Source organism: Rhinatrema bivittatum, chromosome 4 (genome assembly GCF_901001135.1).
Source record: "Rhinatrema bivittatum chromosome 4, aRhiBiv1.1, whole genome shotgun sequence".
NCBI lineage: Eukaryota > Metazoa > Chordata > Amphibia > Gymnophiona > Rhinatrematidae > Rhinatrema > Rhinatrema bivittatum.
This window is the reverse complement of record NC_042618.1, coordinates 191,151,706-191,173,585: the sequence shown is the minus strand read 5'-3', so window position 1 is coordinate 191,173,585 and position 21,880 is coordinate 191,151,706. Positions and strand designations below refer to the sequence as shown.

The 21,880-nt window shown below is 45.7% G+C and overlaps 1 protein-coding gene across 6 annotated transcripts in view; it reads right to left on the bottom strand.

Annotated features, from left to right (window-relative positions):
- The window catches only part of PBRM1 (polybromo 1), a 355,730-nt gene that overhangs the window by 118,769 nt on the left and 215,081 nt on the right, over nucleotides 1-21,880 (bottom strand). For all 6 annotated transcript variants that reach the window (XM_029599448.1, XM_029599445.1, XM_029599446.1 and 3 more), the window contains exons 20-22: nucleotides 12,907-13,064; nucleotides 4,557-4,823; nucleotides 2,370-2,515 (exon numbers count right to left, since the gene is read on the bottom strand). In XM_029599448.1, coding sequence (XP_029455308.1) covers nucleotides 2,370-2,515; nucleotides 4,557-4,823; nucleotides 12,907-13,064 — 571 coding nt within the window. The remainder of the gene's footprint in view (nucleotides 1-2,369; nucleotides 2,516-4,556; nucleotides 4,824-12,906; nucleotides 13,065-21,880) is intronic.

The window sequence follows — 21,880 nt, the reverse complement described above, 5'->3', positions numbered from 1 at the left end:
CTGCCAGTGGTCCAATCAACACCACATGTGCAAAGGCTGCATCCTCCCAGGCCTGCACATCCAGACAATAAAACCTGAAAAAAAGTGTGTAAGGAGGATCACGTCGCAGCTTGCCAGATATCAATGGGAGACAACAGACTAACCTCTGCCCATGAAACTGCCTGAGCCCTAGTGGAGTGAGCCTTAACCTGAGTAGGCAACTGCTTTCCAGCATCCACATACGCAGCCGTGACCACCTCCTTAATCCAATGAGCTATGGTAGCCCGTGAAGCCGGATCACCCTGCTTACTCCCACCATGGAGAACAAACAGGAAATCTGTCTTTCGAAAAGACTCAGAGACCACCAGATACCGCATGACAAGACGCTTAACATCCAAGGAGCACAAAAGGCAAAACTCCTCCACATTCCTGACCTTATCCAGGGATGGCAAGGAGCTGGACTGATTCAAATGAAAGTCCGAGGCTAACTTGGTTAAGAAGGATGGAACAGTAAGCAGCTGTAACGTCCTGGAGTCACCCAAAGGAATGGCTCCCGGCAAGACAATGCCTGCAGCTCAGAAATCCGATGTGCAGAACATATAGCTACCAGGAACACAGAATGTAGGGGCCCGCCAAAATGTCCAGCACCAAAGTAAGACTCCACAATGCAACCGGTAACCTCAAGGGAGGCCTAAAGGGCTTCATTCCCTTCAAAAAATGGGCCACATCAGGATGAGACAAGGAAACACCATTCACCAGGCCTCTGAAATAGGCAAGAACTGCAGCGGACACCTTCAAGGAATTAAGGACCAAGCTTTTATCCAATCCATCCTGCAAAAAATCCAGAATGAGAGGGATCTTAACTGAATGAGGAAGAACACCCCGCTCCTCACACCAGGCCTCAAAAACTCTCCAAACCCGCACATAAACCAAGGAAGTGGAGAACTTGCGAGCGTGAAGTAAAGTGGCAATCACCTCAGAGGAATAGCTATGCTTTAATAGGCGAGCCTTCTCAAGGGCCAAACTGCAAGAAGGAATAGAGTTGGATCCTTGTGAAGAACCAGTCCCTGGCTGAAGCACATCCATGTGCAGCAGAAGACTGAGGGCCTCCACCAGGAGTCATCGCAAATCTGCATAAGTCCACTTTGAAAACTGATGTTAACTTAAGCATTTTTGCCACCTGATTTAGGTGGGCTGTTGCAAAATTATATAGTAACAAAGGAATAGCGTAAATGATGGGAAATAGCAGTATGATCCATCCAGTCTAAACGGCTGAGATTCATCCAATTTGGGTAGATGTACAAATAAAATCCCTTACACAACACACCACTAACTTCTCCCTCCCCCATAACTTTTACTTGTCCTTTCAATGTTTTTCCCCACTACTGCTCTCCATATCCATCCCAAGCATGCCCAAAATCTGCTACAGTGATGTCCTCTGCAACCTCAGCTATTAAGCCATTTCAGATCTTGCCATCTTCAACCTTTCTCTTTTCAAAACCAATACCTAAGCCGACATTCAGACCTCTTTGCCATCTATCATCTATTAGCGCAACAATCACAGCACTACCAAGGTTCATGCCTGGGAACTCTCCGGGTTTGAGCAGTGAAGTACCTGTGTAGGCCCCATAGGAATTCCTGTCACGTGGTTGAGAAAGAGCAGCAGCAATCACAATGTCTGCAAACAAACCAGATGGAGGAGTCTTGTCATCGCCAGATCAGGCTGCGTGATCCTAAAAGCAGCATGAATTGTGTCGGCCTGCATAGCTAGACGAAAGAGGAGTCCCGTGGATGCACAGCGCCAAAGGGGAAGAAAGCTTCCGCTGTTGGTGGGTTCCAGAAGGGGGAGAGAGAGTGTATATGAGAGTGTGTGTTAGAGAGACCGAGAGAGAGTGGGTGTGAATGTGGCAGAGAATGAGAGGAGTGAGTGCGACAGTGAGCATGTGCAGGTAAGGCAGAGAGAGAAGAAAGTTTGTGTACACCCTCCCCCTCTCCTTCCCGTTCTATGGCAAACTCAGGATGACTGGAAATCAAAAGTTCTCAAATATACCAAGCTTAGTGATGCTGTGGTAAAAATATCCAGTCTCCCAGAAGTTAGGATTTTAACCATGGCCTTTTCATTCAGATCATCCAGGCCTTCTTGAAAGCCCAGTGCTGTTGAAGCACTGCTGTTTGGAGTTGTAACAGCCGCTCCATGCTGACTTACCCCCAGTGCATTCTCGGTCTGTACAATCATACAACTGCTGTTTAAGTTTGTAACTGCTGCTCTATCCAAGTTAACCCAGTGCATTCTTGGAAGCAAAAACAGCAATACGACTATTAGAGGGTTGTAAATTTCAATACTTGTTTTTGACCCCAAGTAAGAGAAGGATAAAAGAAATCCCACTTACCTGCCAACCCGAGCTCGTACTAAACCATGTGATTTGATGAAAACGCAGTCTCCAATCTTCAGCCACATGTCATTGTAACGGAGCTGTTCATGATATTGACAACCAGGTTCTCCATTTGGCATATCAACAGGCACATCTTCTTTCTCCTGGATTAAAAAATAGCAGTAACATTCAGGTAATATTTACCTATCATTGATTCACTTTAGAAAAGGCTTCCATGAATCTTAAAAATCACAGCTTGCTCCTGGCAGAATCTTTTAGATCAGGGTAGGCAAACACTTTTTTTGTTAGTAATTCTTGCCTGCACCAAGGGCTGGGGGATTCCCCCCCCCCCCCCACCACCACCGAGCTCTGGTCGAAGCAGGGAGGTAAGGAGGTCCTTCTTGGAGCTCTGAGGCAAGAGCATGCCCCTCCCCTCCCAATTTAAGCCTCCAGGAGATTTTGTTTCTTTCTGAGAGAAGGGACAGGAGTCTGGTTGGCTGTACATTTTCCCTCCCCCTGGCTCACAACCATCTGTTCTTACTATTTTTTTTTTTTTTTGTTTTATCACTACGAACTTGACTTCCAGGTTCGCTGCCATCACAGTCTGCCTATATAGATGGCGAACTGGGAAGTCGGGCCATGGTGATTACAGAAAAAAAAATAGTAAAATCAACTGTTCACAAGATAAGGTGATCGTAGGGCAAGGAGAAAAATGGGGAGGGCAGGGGGAGAAAGGAGGTGGCAGCTTACAGCACCTGGAACTGCCATGGGCCAGGACATACGAGACTGCAGGAAAGGTGGCCCACGAGCCATCATTTGTCCAACCCTGTTTTAGAGCTCAGTGTTAACCAATCCACTAGTATTGCTTCTGTGGGATCATTTACACTGGACAAGGAAAATGAGATCTTTATTATTTTTGTTATTACATTTTATTATTTTAATATTGACTGGCTGTTTCATTTTATAAATTAGTCTGTTCATCACCGAGTAAGATGATTAGTACAATTTAAACAAATAAATAAAAATATGCGCATCCTTTTTCTAGTTTTAATTTGGTAAAGTCAGACAAGATGCTTCTGTTGGCAACTTTTCTCAGTCCAGAATGTGGAAGGAATTTAACTTTAAGGAGTATTTTTTTTTTTATCCTGTGTTAAATTGTAATTTGTTTCCAAAGTTTGTAAAATACTTGGTTAGTGCAATATTTTTTCAGCCAAATGTGTGTAACTTATTCTTACAATTAACTAGAAACAGCTATTATGGAGTCATGTTTAGCTGGTGTGAAAGCAATCTGGGGGTCAGGTGGTGACCATGAAAACATTAAGCGACCACATTTGCTTAAATAGCTGACCACTTGACTACCAAGTTTCATAGGGAGTGTGACAAAATCCAATAACCATGAACAGTCACTTGTTTTCATCATGAAGTGGACAAATAACCAATAAGCTTTAAAGGATATTTGCTGCCCCATTCTTAATGCAGGAACAGGGTTGTTGACTATGTGTAATAACCAATTTTTTAGCTAAGCATACCGCAGTGTTGCCATAGCATGTTACTGGATGAGGGAACTGTCCTGATTTAGTTGTACAAACAGGAACCAAAAATTGGACTGCTTGAGAGAATAACCAAAGTATGCAAAGTAGCCCAGTTCTTATTAAAATGAGATCAATATATGCAAATATGCTACATGAATATTCATTGTGAACAGTCTGAAAACCAGACCTGTTTTCAGTTTAGGAATTAGGTTGCCCATCTCAGTTACAAAGTCTTGAGAGTCAAGAGTGATATTCAGTCACTACAAAAAATAATTATATTTCAAGATTATATTGCTGTCACCACATAGCTCCATTTCATTTCTCTTGAATGAATTTTTCCTAGGGAAATACCTTCCCTTTTAACCAATAAAATTGTTTTGTAAAAGGTATGCCACACTCCTTTTGTTACCTGGTTGAACACATGATGGGATTTAAAATATTCGTTGTGGAATGGACATATTCAGTTTCTGATGGGTGAGGTTGGGGTAAAGGATGGGTATTATCTTTTCTGTATTATTATTAATCTATTGAAAAAGGTGTTACTGCCTGGATGACTGGGTGTAATTGTTCTTGTTGTTTGATTATTGCATTTGACAACTCTTTGTTCATAATGCTGTAATTTAATAAAAAGTGAGTTAAAAAATAAAAAAAAAGGTAAGCCACACTTGCATACCTTTTCAAGGCTCAGTGCAACATCCTCCACTTTGCTCTCTTCCAAGGTTTCAGTAGGCTTCTCATCCTCCACCTTGTTTTTATTAGCAAATACTGAAGCAACACGGACCACTGGCAAAGGCATGTCCCGAGGGACAAACCTTACCAAACTGATGGGCATTGTCCAGAGCTTAATCTTTTTGAAGGACTTGGTTTTGGCAGAATAACGAGACTCGCAGACATAAACATCTTCATCTCGAAAACTTTCTGGGCATAATTTAAAATATTCCTGTTCAAAGAAAGAAACCACCCTTCTAAGTTAAATTATTTACAGAAAAAGCCTCCTCTGTGCTGTGTGCAGGGCATACATTTATGATTACATTTTAATACAGCCACAAAAGATAGAATAAAAGTACTAAATAAAATTAAATTGTTATAGGTCTATACAGTTCTTTACATCCAGAATTGCACTGGAGAAACACAATATAAAACATGTAGTTTAGAATATAGTACTACTTTATTGTATTTTCAGGTCTTTTTTGATGTTTTAAATGGTTTCTCAAACTTGGAAATTATGTATTATTTATGTGAGCTGCATATAGACCCTTGGATAGAGCAACATATACATTTTTAAAAATACAATAAAAATAAGATTTACTGAAGATGCTTGCTATATACCAAGTAGTCCATATTCAGCTGCAGTCTTGATAACTTATTTGGATAACTTGAACAGGATATTCTGTGCCATTAAATATACCCAAATAAATCAAAGTTATCCGGAGGAGTTTACTCCGATAACTATAGGACTAGTCTATGGCTTGATCAGACTTACCCAGATAACTAATGCTGAATAATTCTGAATATTGGCGATTCCTGGCTAAATTATCTAGATAAGCCATCTCTGCCCCAGAACACCTCTGACTTATTTTCTTAATCTTTACTCAGCTAATGGCTTAGCTGGATAAGTCGGAGCTGTTTGTTGTTGCAGGAATTCCAAAAAGGAAAAATTTGGTTTTATCTGATCATTTTCTTAGAATCCTACCAAACCATGGGTTTTCCTCCTACTAGCAGACAGAAAGAACTACATTGTTTAGCCTGCCCTATATAAAGCTGTGTGCAGCATGCAACTTTCCAGTATTTCTGTATCAAAGCAAAAAGTAAACATATCTCTCCCCTTGACAGGTAGGGTAATTGGTGAGGTCATTGACTAACACTGGACCCCCCACCAACTGAGGGTTTAAAACCAGTAAAACAGAAACATTAACTTCTGAGCCCCAATCAAAAAATATTAAGCACAAATCTCTTCTGAAATGCAAGCTAAAACAAAACCAGGTGGGAATCTGGACTGGTCAGGTAGGACTTGACAAAATAAAATTGGCAGGTAAAACCACATTTTTCTTCTCTTTTCATCTCATCAGACTAGTCCAGATGCATGGGATGTACCGAAGCCACACCAAAACTGGGAAGGAACCAGCAATGCATGACCTCAAGTTGCCTGCCCCCAAAAGCAGAAGCATCTCTAGCCCAAACATCTAAGTGGTACTGTTTGGAAAAGGAAAGCCCAAATTTCAGCCTTGTATATCTCTTCTGGCAACACTAAATGATGCTCCACCCAAGAAGCAGCTTGAGCTCTGGTCCAATGGGCTTTAAGACCCATTAGAACTGGATAGCCTTTGGAGATATAGTCCAAGCTTAACATCTCCTTTAACCACGAAATGGTTTAGCATGGCTGCAACTATGATATGTGCCTCGAACAGGTAGCTATTAGAAACACAGCTTGGACCTCCTTGCATTCCTTTACCAAGCATTACCAATACTGGTCAATTGCAGGCTACACAGGAAAATTGGTTCTTACCTCTAATTTTCGTTCCTGAAGTACCAAGGATCAGTCCAGACTGCTGGGTTATGCCTCCCTTCCAGCAGATGGAGTCAGAGAAAAGCTGAAAAGCACCCTCTAGATAAACTGGTGGGCCACCTGCGATCCCTCAGTATAATCAATATCAAAGCAGAATGAAGTAAATTTAACAACCAATGACTAGATCAAGCGAAATATAATTCTCTTAAAACAACAACCTGTGAAAACTAGGTATAAGCGCGTGCAACACTTCAAAGGCGTCGAAGATCTGTAAAGAGAAAAACAAATAGCCGAGTGGACTCTCCTAAATACTATATCCCCGGGCAGGCATCTGTACTGATCCTTGGTACTACAGGAACGAAAATTAGCAGGTAAGAATCAATTTTCCTTTCCCTGTACGTACCAGGATCAGTCCAGACTGCTGGGATGTACCCAAGCTGCCCTAAATGGGGTGGGACCTGGAGAGTCCCGGTCGAAGCACACTGCTGCCAAAAGAATCCACATCCGGAGCCCGGACGTCCAAATGGTAATGCTTAGCAAATGTGTGCAGGGACTTCCAAGTAGCTGCCCTGCAAATTTCCTGAGGCGACACACATTGGCTTTCTGCCCAAGATGCCGCCTGCGATCTGATGGAATAAGCCTTAAGACCATCCAGCACTGGTCACCCATGACATATGTACGCCGAAGCAATAGTGTCCTTCAACCATCGGGCAATAGTAGTCTTGGAAGCCTTACACCCTTTCTTAGGACCACTCCATAAGACAAAAAGATGATCTGACAATCGAAAGGTATTAGTCACTTCCAAATCCCGCAGAAGTATCCTGTGGACGTCCAGTCTCCTCAAATCCTGAGCCTGAGGAGAACTGTTATCCGCATCTGGAAAGGCCGGTAACTCAACTGTCTGGTTGACGTGAAACGCCGAAACCACCTTTGGCAGAAAGGAAGGCACCGCCCGAAGCGAAACCCCAGAGTCCATTATTCGCAAGAACGGCTCCCTGCATGACAACGCTTGAAGTTCTGAAATGCGTCTAACCGAACAGATAGCTACGAGAAATACAGTCTTAAGCGATAAATCCTTCAATGTGGCCCGCTTAATAGGCTCAAAGGGAGAACCACAGAGCCCCTGGAGAACCAAATTCAAACTCCACGAGGGAGAGACCGACCGAACCGGCGGGTGTAAATGTTTGGCCCCCTTCAAAAAATGGGCTGCGTCCAGATGCCCCGCAATGGAAGTACCATCAACCGTACCTCTTAAGCAGCCTAATGCCACTACCTGGCTATATGCCAAACCCTTTCTTCAAACCTTCCTGCAAGAATGTGTACTATAGTGGCTCGCCATGGGGACACGTTGAACCCACTGCACCAGGAATCAAACACTTTCCACACCCGAGTATAGGTGAGGGAGGTAGATGTCTTTTGTGCGCGTAAAAGAGTGGTAATCACTGCCTCCAGATAGCCTTTCTTTCTCAATTGTCTCCTCTCATAAGCCAAGCCACTAGACAAAAGCGATCCACCTGATCGAAAAATATGGGACCCTGTCGTAGCAGGTTCGGTAGATGACCCAGACGCAGAGGACCCTCCACCGCTAGATTGATCAGATCGATGAACCATGGCCGTCTTGGCCACTCTGGATCCACCAGAGTGATTGGTCCTCGGTGGGACTCTATTCGCCTTAAAACCTTTCCCACCAATGGCCAAGGAGGAAACACATGGAAGAGAATGTCTGGAGGCCATGGAAGGACCAGGGCATCCACCCATTCCGTTCTGTGCTCTCTTCTGCGACTGAAGAAGCGAGCTGCTTTTGCATTCAGTTGAGTCGCCATTAAGTCCAGCTGGGGAGTCCCCCACCAGTGTGTCACAAGCCACACCGCCTCCTCGGACAATTTCCATTCTCCGGGATCTAGCAGCTGCCGGCTGAGGAAGTCTGCCTGAACCTTGTCCACTCTGGCTATGTGAGACGCCGCTATGTGGGTCAGATTGGATTCCGCCCAGGCCATCAACTTCTCCGCTTCGGATGCTACCGGCCGACTCTTTGTACCCCCTTGACGGTTTATGTACGCCACTGTGGTCGCATTGTCCGACAGGATCCTTACCACCCAGCTTCGGACAAGCGGCAGAAAGCATCGCAGCACTAGGTGAACTGCCCTGGTTTTCAAATGATTTATAGACCATATGGCTTGCTGAGGGGTCCACTGACTCTGTGCAGATTGTGACTGACAGACTGCCCCCCAACCGGTCAGGCTGGCATCTGTCGTCACAATTATCCATCGGGGATTGTCCAGGTCTGTGCCCTGAAGCAAGTGATCCGGGACCAACCACCAATCCAGGCTGGACCTGGCCGGTTCCAGCAATGGCAAGGGCAGTTGGAACTGCTCCAACTTGGGGTCCCAACGGGAAAGCAAAGCCCTCTGCAAAGGTCTCATATGAGCAAAAGCCCACGGAACCAACTCCAGGGTAGATGCCATAGAACCAAGAACCTGCAAATAGCCCCACACCTTGGATAAAGGAAGGGCTAACAGGGGCCGAACCTGAGACATTAACTTCTCCATCCTCGCCAGAGGAAGGAAAACTTTGCCCACATTTGTGTCGAAATGTGTCCCAGGAATTCCAACACCTGGGACGGAACCAGCTGGCTCTTAGGGTAATTGACGACCCATCCTAGCGAATGCAGAAGGCATAAAACTGACTGAACCGCCATTTTGCAAAGCTCTTCCGACTTTGCCTGAATGAGCCACTCAACAAGATAGGGATGAACTAATATCCCTTCCCGAAGGCACACCGCTACTACCACCATCACCTTGGTGAAGACTCGTGGAGCCGTCACTATTCCGAATGGGAGGGCTCGAAACTGGTAATGCTCCCCCAAAACCATGAACATCAGGAACCTCTGATGGTGCTCTTGGATCCCTATGTGCAGGTAAGCTTCCGTCAGAGCCAAAGAAGCCAAAAACTCGCATTTTTGGCCGGCTGCAATGACGGATCTCAACGTCTCCATCCGAAACCGTGGAACTCGCAACGCTCTGTTGACCTTCTTCAAATCCAATATCGGCCGGAACAATCCTTCCATTTTGGGAACCACAAAGTAAATGAAGTAACGACTGGTCCGACGCACGGCTGACGGAACCAAGACAATTGCTCCCAGTGCCTTCAAACGTGACAGAGTTTGAAGAATGACTTGTGTTTGGTCTGCGACCCGCAGGGAGACACTAGAAACAAATCCCGAAACGGTCGAGTAAAATCCAAAGCGTAACCTCGATTTATAATATCTAGAACCCACTGGTCCGACGTGACTTTGACCCATTCCTCTCAAAACAGGGAGAACCGTCTCCCGATCTGTAGAATGGAGGAATGGGCCGGCGCACCTTCATTAGGGAGCTTTATTGGAGGCGAAACTGTGAGAGCTGCCGGTGCGCTGAGGCCGTCTGCCATGAAAGGATGTGCCATGTCGAAGTTTGCCGAGGAGCAAGGGAAGAATTCCTGCCTGAACGGAAATGGCATTGACCCCAAAATCACCCCCCGGAATGCACCGAAAGGGCGAGGGGGTCTGGGCTTATCCTCATGGAGCTTGTAAACCTTGTTGTCTCCCAAGACTTTAACAAGTTGTTCCAGCTCGTCCCCAAAAAAAACAGCTTTCCCTTGAAAGGAAATGATCCTAGCCGAGACTTAGAAGAAACATCAGCAGACCAATTACGGAGCCACAGTTGCCACCTTGCGGACACCGCCAAAGACATGGTACGCGCAGAGATGCATAGAAGATTGTACAGCGTATCCGCTGTATAGGTAACCGCCGAGGTTAGCTTGCTCAGCCTCCTCCGGACGTAGCTCCTGGGACGTGAGCAACTGTTGAATCCATCGGAGGGTAGCTCTCTGCATAAGGCTGCTACAGACGGCGGCCCTCACACCTAAGGGGGATACCTCAAATATCCGTTTGAGTAAAACCTCCGATTTTCTATCCTGAAGATCCTTGAGAGCTGCCCCTCCTGTCACAGGAATCGTCATGTGCTTAGCTATGGCCTTGACTGCCGAGTCCACCTTAGGAATACTGAGCAGATCCAAGGACTCGCTCGGCAGCAGATAAAGCTTTTCCATGGCTCTGCTAACCCACAAAGAGGCTTCAGGTGCATCCCATTCCCGGGACACAATCTGGAAAAGTTTTGGATGAAGAGGAAAAGTCTGAGGCAGTGCTTGAAGCCCGGATAAAACCTTACGGAGCTGGAATCTTCAGTTGCTGAAGCACGCGAGGGATTAACAGGTCAAGTTCCTCCTTGCAGAACAAATGGAGCACCTGTGGATCATCCCTCTCCACCGGAGCGTTACCATCTACATCATCCCCCATATCCCCTGAGGAGGGGTCTGGGAGCACGGGAACCAGAGGATTGGGGGATGATGTAGATGGTAACGCTCCGGTGGAACTGGACGAGGGAGCCGCGGTCCAGCACTGCCCTGTCCCTCCGCTGGCTTCAAAACCTTAGCCGGAGGGGGAAGCTGCATTTCCCAATCAGCTTCAGCTTCCAAATACGCTTTATGCATCAGCCATACAAACTGAGAAGAAAATGGGTGCTGCCGCTTTAAGGGCCCCCCCGTGGGGGAAGCAGAGTCCTGAGGTAATGCTGAGGGAGGAGCTAAATCAGGCTGTAAGACGCGATTGCCTTTGAGGACTTAGTGAGGGCGGGGAAAGTGGAGGGGAATCTCCTCCCTCCAAGCTCTGAACATCGTGGTCAGGCAAGGTGGCCGCTGCTCCCGATCAGAGTGGGAACGGAGCAGTACCCTGTCCCCGGGCTGCCTGCCTGCTCCCCGAGCTGCGCGATCATGGCAGAGCCGGGTTTTGCCCCGGAAACGGCCACTGTGAAGGCCCCTCGCCCCTGGGAATACATCGGGAGCAGAGGTCTTCACGGGAGAGCTGCGATGCCGGCTCCCCACAAGCACCGCAACGGGACCCATGCGAAAATGAATCGGCAGCTAGGTGAAGAAATCCACCTCTTCCGGAAGCCCGGGAGAAACTTAGCAGGCTAGGGCTTAACAAGAAAAGGTAGAGTGCTATGTAAAATGTTTTAAAAACACCCCTTTTTTGTTTCCTTTTTTAATTTTTTTTAAGCCACCAAGCAGGGGAATTACCATCCCTGCATGCACTACACAGGAAATACCATCCACTAGAGGAATGAATCCTTCTCTGGTCCTGTATAGGAAGGGGGAGAGGGACCGGTCCACCGGTAAATCTCCCCCCAACTCACCGGGAAAGGGACAAGTCTCCGGGTTTAGAGGCCTAGGACACTGCCCAGCCTTGCCTGCCCTTAGGGAGCGCTCAGCACACTCTCCCCTACTCCTGTCTTTCTGTTACTGGTTTTTGGGGTTTTTTTAAACTTACAATCTGTTGATCTAGTCAAAGGCATAAGGAAAAACCAACTAGAGAGCTGTTTGTAACTTAGTAATTAATAAACAGTTTTTTCTGTAAGGATCAGGACCGCAGGTTATGTCAACCTCTCATCTGCTGGAGTCAAAGAATACTGAGGGATCGCAGGTGGCACACCAGGTTATCTAGGGGGTGCTTTTCAGCTTTTCTCTGACTCCATCTGCTGGAAGGGAGGCATAACCCAGCAGTCTGGACTGATCCTGGTACGTACAGGGAATGGGCCTTATATAGGGCAGGTTCAGCAATCTAGTTGCTTTCTAGCTTCATTTGGTGGTATGACGACAAAACCCATGTATCTGTACTTGTTTGATGGGATGGAAAGGAAACGCAGTTTGTCTGGCTAAGTCCCAAACTTAGGCCTAGATTCATCAAAATGCTATAATTTTCACCTGGATAACACATGCTATAAAAGGGGCGTGGCGATAATTTTAGAATTACCGCACCACGCGCTTTGTTAGTGCTTCGCACAGGTAATTTATCTCATACATATTCATTGCAGATATCCTGAAAACCCAACTTTGGGGGAGGGGGATGTCCTTCCGGGACAAGTTTGGGAACCACTGCTCTAGATAGATATACTTCTCCTGTTGACCAAAGGTTGAAAGGAAACTTCTTTCAAGGTTAAGTGTTATTTCCTGACAGCAACATTTGCTCTTATAGTAAGAGGCTGCCCTTGGTCCCAAGATTTAAGTACCCTACTACCACAAGTCCCACCAGCTACAACAGACAGAAGTTAGCCTAGTGGTTAGAGCAGCAGGCTATGAACCAGACCAGGGTTCAAGTCCCACTGTTGTTCCTTGTGACCTTGGGCAAGTCACCTTACCCTCCATTGCCTCATCTACAAACTTAGATTGTAAGCCCTCTGGGAATAGGGAAACACCTACAGTACCTGAATGTAATCCGCTTTGAAGTGCTGAATAAACTGTGAAAAGCGGAATATAAAAAAAATAAATAAAAATAAACCACTGGAATAATTGGGTCTTTTAATCCTGTTTATATTACTGTAAATGAGGAAGGTGACCATAGTTGGCCAAATGTTCAATACTGAACCTTGCAATCTACTATATAATGGAGTATGTATGTAGTAGAAAATAGGAATGCTCTCACCTTAACAAACATAACAACACATTTCCCAAGAATTTTGCTAACAGGTATTTTATTGTAGTAGTCGCTTTTAAACACTTCCTTTTCTAGGAACTTCCGTGTTGCAAGGTGGAATGTTTCCTTTGGCCGATAAAACCAACAGCCATACAACCACTTCTCACCTAAATAAAAAAATATGGAAAATTACTAGATGAGCTATAATCTAAGACAAACCAAACCTTTTTATAACTTGAACCCTAACCTTCTTATTAACTTATCACTACCCTAAGAAAAACAATCCTTTTGTAAACAGCTTTACTGAAACTAATACCTGTCTTCATATGCGTGCACAGTATTTGTTATTAAAGACAACACAGGAGCAGCCCTGGTCTTGAGTGAGACTGAGGCAGCACACTTCTATCAATCGCAAACCAAAGAGCACCTACTTCTAAAGTAGGGCTCTCAGAAAGTTATATGCAAAATTCAACACATCATTTTATATTTTATACATGTCACAAGGTAAAAGAAAACTGTCAGCACTGTGTCAATCAAGTCACTCCATTTAAAGAGAGGCTATGGTACCAAACTGGTCAGTGGATTCTGCATATTAATATAATAGTGCTTAAATTAAGTTGCATGACTATAATTTGCACCAGGGCGGTTCTATCATGAAGCAGGGTGAGGCAGAGGCCTCAGGCGACAGAATTTTAGAGCGGCAAAAAGTACCCCCTCCAAAACACCTCTACCACAGCAGCTGCCTCACCATACCTCCAAAGTCAAACATTGAATCGGGCAGGGATAAACCAAAACCCTTGCCCGATTCGCTCAGTGGCAACACCAGGGGCGGTCGCTCTGGTCACGTGGTCTGCCGAGCGCAGCCGCAACAGAGCAGTGCTCGGCAGTCCACAGGGTATCTTCTGGGCTGGTTTTGGAGAAAATCCCCAGACCGATCTTTACCCAGAATCCGCCCCTGGGCAACACACATTCCTAACCTCGGGCAACAGGAATCATGTTTATCCCGATGTCATCTCCTGCTGCCACAGGGCCAGTTTCGCGGGACTAGCCCCGGCAGCAGGAGATGATGTTGGGATAAACGTGACTCCTGCTGCTGCCCCCCACCTCACAACCGGTGACCTAAAAAAAGGATGATGAAGCGGTGGCTGACAGCGGACTCCTACTAGCAGCTGAAAAAAAGGCCTGGGTCCTATGGGTGTGTGTGGGTGACTGCGCGCACGTGTGGGTGACTGCGCACGCGCGTGTGAGTGGGTGAGTGACTGCCTGCCTGGGTAGATGGGTGACTGCTGAGTGTGTGTTGGAGAGGGGTGAGAGCCTGTGTGTGTAGGTGAGAGGCTGCGTGGGTGTGGGAGACCGTGTGGGTGGGTGTCGGTAGGCGGGTGAGACAGCCTATGTGTGGGAGGGGGAAGTGGCCACTGAGCAAGATGGCCTCCTGAATCTGAGCTCCGGATTTCCACGAGCTAATATTCTTGGAATTACTGCACATCCTTTACACATTAGGCTTCCAAAGAGGCTAGTTAATGAGATTAATGAGTACCAATGGCAACTAGGAAAAAAGAACCCTTTAAACAATTTTCCTACCTGAAAGCAACCTTTGACTTGAAAGGGCCTGAGGAGACGGAGGAAGCCGCGGACCAGAGTGATCCTGTAATGGAAGCAGATACGGATAGCGGTGTGACAGAAGCGAATTCACAAGATATTCCATCCAGAGCAGAATTCCAACAGTGGCTCTGTGATCTGCACAAAGATACACGCGAAACTAAGCAGGACTTGATGAGTCTGATTGCCAAACAGAGAGGAGGTATGCAGAGTTCAGGAACAGAACGCTGATGGTAACACTGACACAATAGTCTCTTAGAAGCAGCCCAGGACCTGGAATGAAGTAGGCCTCGAGGAGAGAGTACCTGGTTCCAGGGAAAGCTCTGAGAGAGATGGTAACTCACTGGTGTTGTATGCAGCAATGACTTCCTGGCAGAAGTGGTATTCAGCAACAAGTCAGGGAACGAGGGTCCTCGAGGAGCGAGTACCAGTTCCAGACTGCGATCTGAAAAGCAAAGAGAAAGCGAGGCCCCTGAGGAGCGGGTACCCCTGGTAAGTCTGAGGAGGCAGAGTAGCTAGGAGAGAAATCCCCGTCCAATCCCGTCCTTGCTAACTCGATTCGTTAGTGATTTCAGAGACCTTAAATATCCGGTGAAGATGTCATCACCTCAGGGGGACGCCCCTGAGATTCGCCCCATTTCTGGTACTTGAGTCGGGGCTGCGCCGCACGTGCGCCCTTAGGCTGCTGGGAAACATGGCGGATTGCAGTATCTAGCGGGTCCGGGGAACGCCGGAGAACGGCACAATGACGCCGTGGCAGCCAAACTTCCAACAGGCAAAGAGGGAGTCGCCAAAGAGGTAAGGTGGGCGTAGTGGAGACGCTGGGCAGCGACGGTCGCAACATGGAGTAGATGATAGTAGTACTCACTGATGGTGTCTGTAGCGAATTCTTCCAAGTAGAAGAGGAGATAGATGCAGGCAGCAGGTCAGGGACACAGGCCCTTGAGGAGCGAGTACCAGTTACCTGATAGTGACCTGAAAGAAGCAAAAGAGGCCCCCAAGGAGCAGGTACTGCTGAGTAAGAAGTGTTCTTGTTGCCCTGCCCTGGTTTTGAGTCCAGAAATTATACAGTACCCCGTTAGCAGAAAGAGTCCAATGGAAGTTGGAGAGGCAGAGTAGCTGGGTTCGGAGAGCAAATCCCATCCATAAGAATCCCCTTGCTAACTCAACGGCTAGCAATAAACTGTAGGCTTAAATATCCGGGCAGCGTGATGTCATCACATGGGGACGCCCCTGAGGAACGCGCCTATGAGGAAATAAGAATGAGGGCTGCGCGGCACGCGTGCCCTAGGGTACCTGTATAACATGGCGGGAAGCAGCGCCCAAGCCGGTCCAGGGACGCTGGAGAGGATGGCAGGCGGACGCTGCGGCAGCCAGGCATCCGTGAAGAGCAGGAGGAGCTGCAGAAAAGGAAAGGTAGGCGGTGAAGCCTTCGGGAAGTGACTGTTGCAACAGTACCCCCCCAAAGGGCGGTCTCCACTGAGGGTACCAGGTTTTGGTTTCCAAGGATACTAGATGGAGCATCTCTTTGTCAAGGATATTAGCCAGAGGCTCCCAAGAATTTTCTTCGGGGCCAAAACCTTCCCATGAAAGAAGGTATTCCCAAGTCTTGCCTTGTCTTCGGACATCAAGGACGGCTTCGACCTTGTATTCTAGGTCATCTTTTGCATTGATGGGAGATGGTTCCTGAGACATGGAAGAGAGCTCACTGAGAATGAGTGGTTTCAAAAGTGAAACATGGAAAGCGTTGTGGATGTTTAATCCAGGTGGTAGCTTCAGACTGTAAGTGATGTTGCCAAGACGTCGGAGGACTGGAAATGGTCCAACGTAGTGAGGAGCAAATCGAGTGGAGGGTTACTTCAGTCTAAGGTGCTTAGTGGATAGCCAGACTGTGTCACCAGGTTGAAAGACAGGCGCTTTGGAATGGTGAGCGTCATAAAACCTTTTGGCTCAATCACTATCTTTGAGTAGCATTTCTTTCGTCTTAGTCCATAATTGATGGATATCATCAGCAGTGGATTGAGTTGCTGGGGACGACACTGAGAGCATCAGTGGAAGTGGTGGTGATGGTGAACGTCCATATACCACTTCAAAAGGTGTTGATCCAGTGGATGATGCTGGATGAGAATTAATGGCGAATTCAGCCCATGGTAACAGTTCGGCCCAGTTATTCTGAAGGCAACTCACGTAGGCCTGAATGAACTGTTTCAGGGTCCTATTCAACCGTTTGGTTTGGCCATTTGATTGAGGATGATAGGCTGATGTATAACCTAGAGAGATGTCGAAAAGCTTCACAAAGCCTTCCAGAATCTTGCCGTGAACTGTGATCCTCGATCCGAGACTATGTGCTTCAGTAGGCCGTGGAGGCAAAAGATGTGGGTTATGAAGAGCTTCGCAAGCTCCAAGGCTGAAGGGTAAGCCAGGCAGCACCACAAAATGAGCCATCTTGCTGAAACGGTCGACTGTGACCCAAATGGTATTCATACCTCCAGAAAGGGGTAGATCGACTACAATGTCAGTAGCAATATGCGTCCAAGGCTGTTCCGGAGCTGGAAGCGGTTGCAGCAATCCCCATGGTTGGCTAGAAGTAGGTTTGTGCTTGGCACAGTTGGCATAAGATGCTACATAGGAGTGTATCTTCCTTGATAGCTGGCCACCAATAATACTTCTGTAGCTTCAAGCAGGGTACTGCGTTGACCAGGATGGCCAGCCAGCTTGGAATCATGAGCCCAATAGAGCACTTTCTTCCTGAGGTGTTTAGGAACAATGGTTTTACCAGCGGGCACAGTATGAGTAGCCACCAAGATGACTTTCTTCGGGTCGATAATATGCTGAGGTTCCTTCTGGAACATCCTCCGAGAGAAAGGAGCATGCCAGGGCATTAGCTCTGGTATTCTTATCTCTGGGGCGATATTTGAGCACAAAGTCAAAACGGTTAAAAAATAAGGACCATCTGGCTTGTCTATGGTTAAGACGTTGCGCATGGCGGAGATACTCTAGATTCTTATGGTCTTTAAACACGGTAATTTGATGTTGAGCGCCTTCGAGCCAAGGCCGCCATTCCTCGAATGCCAACTTAAAAGCCAGGAGCTCTTTATCTCTGATCCCATAGTTCTCTGCCGGAAAGAAACGTCGCGAGGAGCAGAGACGTAAGGATTTGGAGTCTCTGGTTTAGCTCAATACAGCCCCCACACTGACATCAGAAGCGTCGACCTCGGCCGCTGACTTTGCCTGCCGGAGTCTGCAGAAGCAGCTCAATTTACCTGATTTAAATTCCCCGCTGAACTTTGGAGCCAGAGGGAGGTGCTACAGACACCTATAAAATCGGCGTCTGTACGGAGTAAGACTCTGCTGCTGACTTTGCCTGCCGTCGGAGTCTGCAGAAGCAGCTCAATTTACCTGATTTAAATTCCACGCTGAACTTTGGAGCCAGAGGGAGGAGCTACAGACGCCCATAAAATCGGTGTCTGTACGGCGCGACATTGCCGATGCGCGGCTTTGCCTGGCTTAGCCTGGGTTGCCAGGATTGGCGGGGAATTATAACTTTTTGGATATCAGTGGCCAACGGAGCCTGGAGGAATTGACTGTGATTGTGTCGCAAGAAGTCAGATTCTAAAGTACATTTTAATTTCTTAAATATCGTGACTTTACTTTCCTCTTGGTAATGCCACACACCAAGAGGAAAGTGAAAACAAAAAATTTCCTATACACCAATACTGAATGATAACCAGCCACGAATTCAGGATCTCTTTGCGAGAGCCACGTTGACAACACCAGGAGGTGAAGTCGCAGGAGAGTGGGGCCAGGAGCAGGGTCAAACTCTCCAGACTTATGAAACATCTTTGAGCCCTGGTGCCCCTGAAACACCTGAGCCTCCAACAGGAAGGAGAGGGGGAGAATTCAATTTTGAGGATCCTAAGATAAACTTGTTTTTTTCTCCAGTTTGTGATCAGAGGGGGGTAGAGAGTGTTAATCTCCCCCCGGTGAACTCAGAAGTTCTGAGTTCTGGAGAGCAAATTGGTGGAATAAATGTACAACAATCACTACCTGTTGTAGCTCCTAGGGAGAAATGAATGGAAGGAAGTCAAGGGGGATTGATGATAGATATGTATGATGCCTAAGAAGTTCACTCTGGAGGAAATAGGAATTATGAAAATTTCCATGCAAAAATCGATAAATAATTTGGCTACAATGGTTCAGGATGTTTTAAATAATAAGATATTGCAGACAAAAGTTGATAAAATGGAAGGATCTGTTAACACTTTGGGGGTGAGAATAGACGAGATTGAAAGAGTACAAATAAACTTGATTAAATCTGAAAAGATTCAATCAGACAAATTAGAACAAATGGAAAATCAAATTAGAAAGTTTAATTTAAGAGTGTTGAATTTTCCTAAAATACATTTAATATTGCCTAAAGAATTATTCAAAAGTTATTTGATTAATATCTTGAAATACAGACAAGGCTATACCTGTAATATCTAGAATTTATTATATCTCTCAGCCCCAGGGTATGGGAAATACACAAGAACAACAAAAGGGAGATTTAAAAGAAAAGTTTATTGTAAACCGGCGTGATGTGCTCGCACGAACACCGGTATATTAAAAGCTGTTAAATAAATAAATAAATAAAATAAATAAAATGATCTAAATTTATCTGATTTTTTGGAAAAATCTTCTGAAATGGAAATAAAGGCAAGGGCTATATTAATTGTGCAATTTGCATTTATATCTGAGAGAGATACTGTCCTGAGACTATTTTAAATATCAAAATTCTAAATTTCATGGTCAGTCTATCAAAATCTTTCCCGATATTGCACGGGATACTCAGTTAAGGAGGAAGGGGTTTTTGTCTATGAGGGATAAGGTTGTGCAGAGAGGGGCTAAATTCCTTTTAAGGTTTCCATGCCGTTCCATTATTAATTATTCAGAACTCTAGGTATGTGTTATCATCCTGATCAACTTTGTTCATACCTTGAGTCCTATTCCTAAAATTCTTCTTAGAATTAAATGGGGTCAAGAAGTATTAACGTGGCATGACACAAAGTGTTATTAATTTGTTATAAACAACTGCTCTAGTTTTTTTTTTCCTCCAGTCTCTATAAGAGTTTCATAGTATGAAAAATAATTATGTTGGATTCTGTTATTTCTTAATATACTGTATAGGATGTATACATGACATGCTGTGTAATGTCTTTTGAAAACTGAAAAGTTAATAAAAATAAAATTAAAAAAAAAAAAAAAGAAGAGTCGACCTCCACGATGAATGGCTTGTTGGGGTCTGGATGACGCAGGCACAGTTCAGTGGAAAAGGCAGTCTTTAAATCCTCAAACACGGAAATGGCCTCCGCAGACCATTTAGAAGCGTTGGCACCTTTCCGGGTCATTGCAGTTAAGGGCACAGTTAAAGAAGAATAATTCTTAAAGCTTCTATAATAATTAGTGAACCCCAAAAATCGTCTCAGGGCCTTCAGGCTGGTAGATTGGGACCAATTTTTAATTCATTTTTGGGGATCCACCTGGAAGCCATCTTTAGACACAATATAGCCAAGAAAAGGCACAGAGTCCTTATGGAATTCGCACTTGGATAGCTTGGCATAGAGCCGATGTTCTCGAAGTCTTAGAAGTACTTGTTTGACGTCCTCTAGACAAGTAGACAAATCCTGAGAAAATATCAGGATGTCATCTAGGTACACTCTTGTACAACAGGTGCGTTGCACAGGCCGAAGGGCATCACTAAGTACTCGAAATGACCATCTCGAGTGTTGAAGGCTGTTTTCCATTTGTCGCCATTGCGAATGCGAACTAAGTTAGAGACTCCCTTCAGGTCAAGTTTCGAGAATATCTTGGCACCTTGAAGCCGGTCGAACAGTTCTGAGATTAAAGGCAGGGGATATCTGTCTTTGAATGTGATCTCGTTCAGACCTCAATAGACGATACAAGGACGTAAGGTACCATCCTTCTTCCCCACAAAGAAGAAGCCTGCACCAGCTGGAGACTTTGATGGTCGAATTAATCATTTCTGTAAATTCTCCTCGATGTACTCGGACATAGCCTTATTCTCTATTACAGAGAGTGGATAGACATGTCCTTTAGGAGGTTCAGTGTTCGGTTTCAGCCTTTTGGCTCATTCGTAAGATCTATGTGGAGGAAGGATGTCAGCAGTTTCTTTGGAGAACAAATTACAGAATGACGCATATTGAGGCGGCAGTCCTGACATCGCTGGAGTTGTAGGCATGCAGACGATAGAAGAAACCTCCTTAAGGCAATTGCCATGACAACCTGGGCCCCAGCGGGAGAGTTCCAAGGTGGCCAAGTCGAATTGAGGCTGATGCAACTGCAACCAGGGTAACCCCAGAATGATAGGGTGCATAGCCTTCTCTAACACAAAGAAGGGAATTGACTCAGTATGGAGGGCTCCGGTGCAAAGGGTTACTGGTTCGGTGCGACAGGTCACGTCACCCAGCAAAGGTTCTCCATGGATAGATAAGAGCAGTGAAACCTTCAAAGTAACTAAGGGAATCCTCAAATGTTCCAGTAGGCATCTAAGTATAAAGTTGCCTCCTGCCCCTGAATCCACCAGGGCAAGAGTTTGAAATTCGGACAGTCCACAGATTAAGGAGACTGGGAGAGAGGGTATAGTAAGGCCTAAGAACAGTCCTCCCGCAGGACTTAGGCCCATCCGTTTTCCGGATGAATTGGGCATGTTGGGACATCGTGACCCATTTGTCCACAGTACATACACAGGCCATGTCTCTTCCGAAGTCAGGTGATTGCGACACTAGGCTCTTTCCTACCTTTTTCACCCTAGCTCCTTCCTTTCCATTTATAAAACTGAAGAATTTGCTCATTTGCAGCCCCACTTGTATATAATCCCTTCCCCCCACACCTTTCTCTTCTCCTCCCCTACCCAAATTTTTATCCTCTCCTTCCCTTGCCCCCCCTTTATTCTCCCTTGACTGTTATAAATTGTAATGTTATAACTACTTTATATAATATTATCATTATATATCTATTTATATTTTATAAATTGTTTTGTTGTTGTTACATTTAACAGTTTTTAATGTAAAGTTTTCTCAGTTGTTTTTCTTACTGTTTTATGTAAAACGCAATTGCGGATTTTGTTCTATGTACACCGACGTGATATCTCTGATGAGCGGCGGTATATAAAAACCAATAAATAAATAAATAAATAAATAAATAAGTTGCATCGGATCTTCTCCACTGGCGACAGGTATTGCTGGAACCATCCAAAGTGCAGGTTTAGCATGAACCTCCTTCTGAACCGGTCCTGTACTAGGCTTGAGTTCTTTCACCTTATCACAAAGCCGGTGGTCAATTCTAGTAGTCAAATCCACTAGTTCATCCAGCAAGTCAGGTGTCT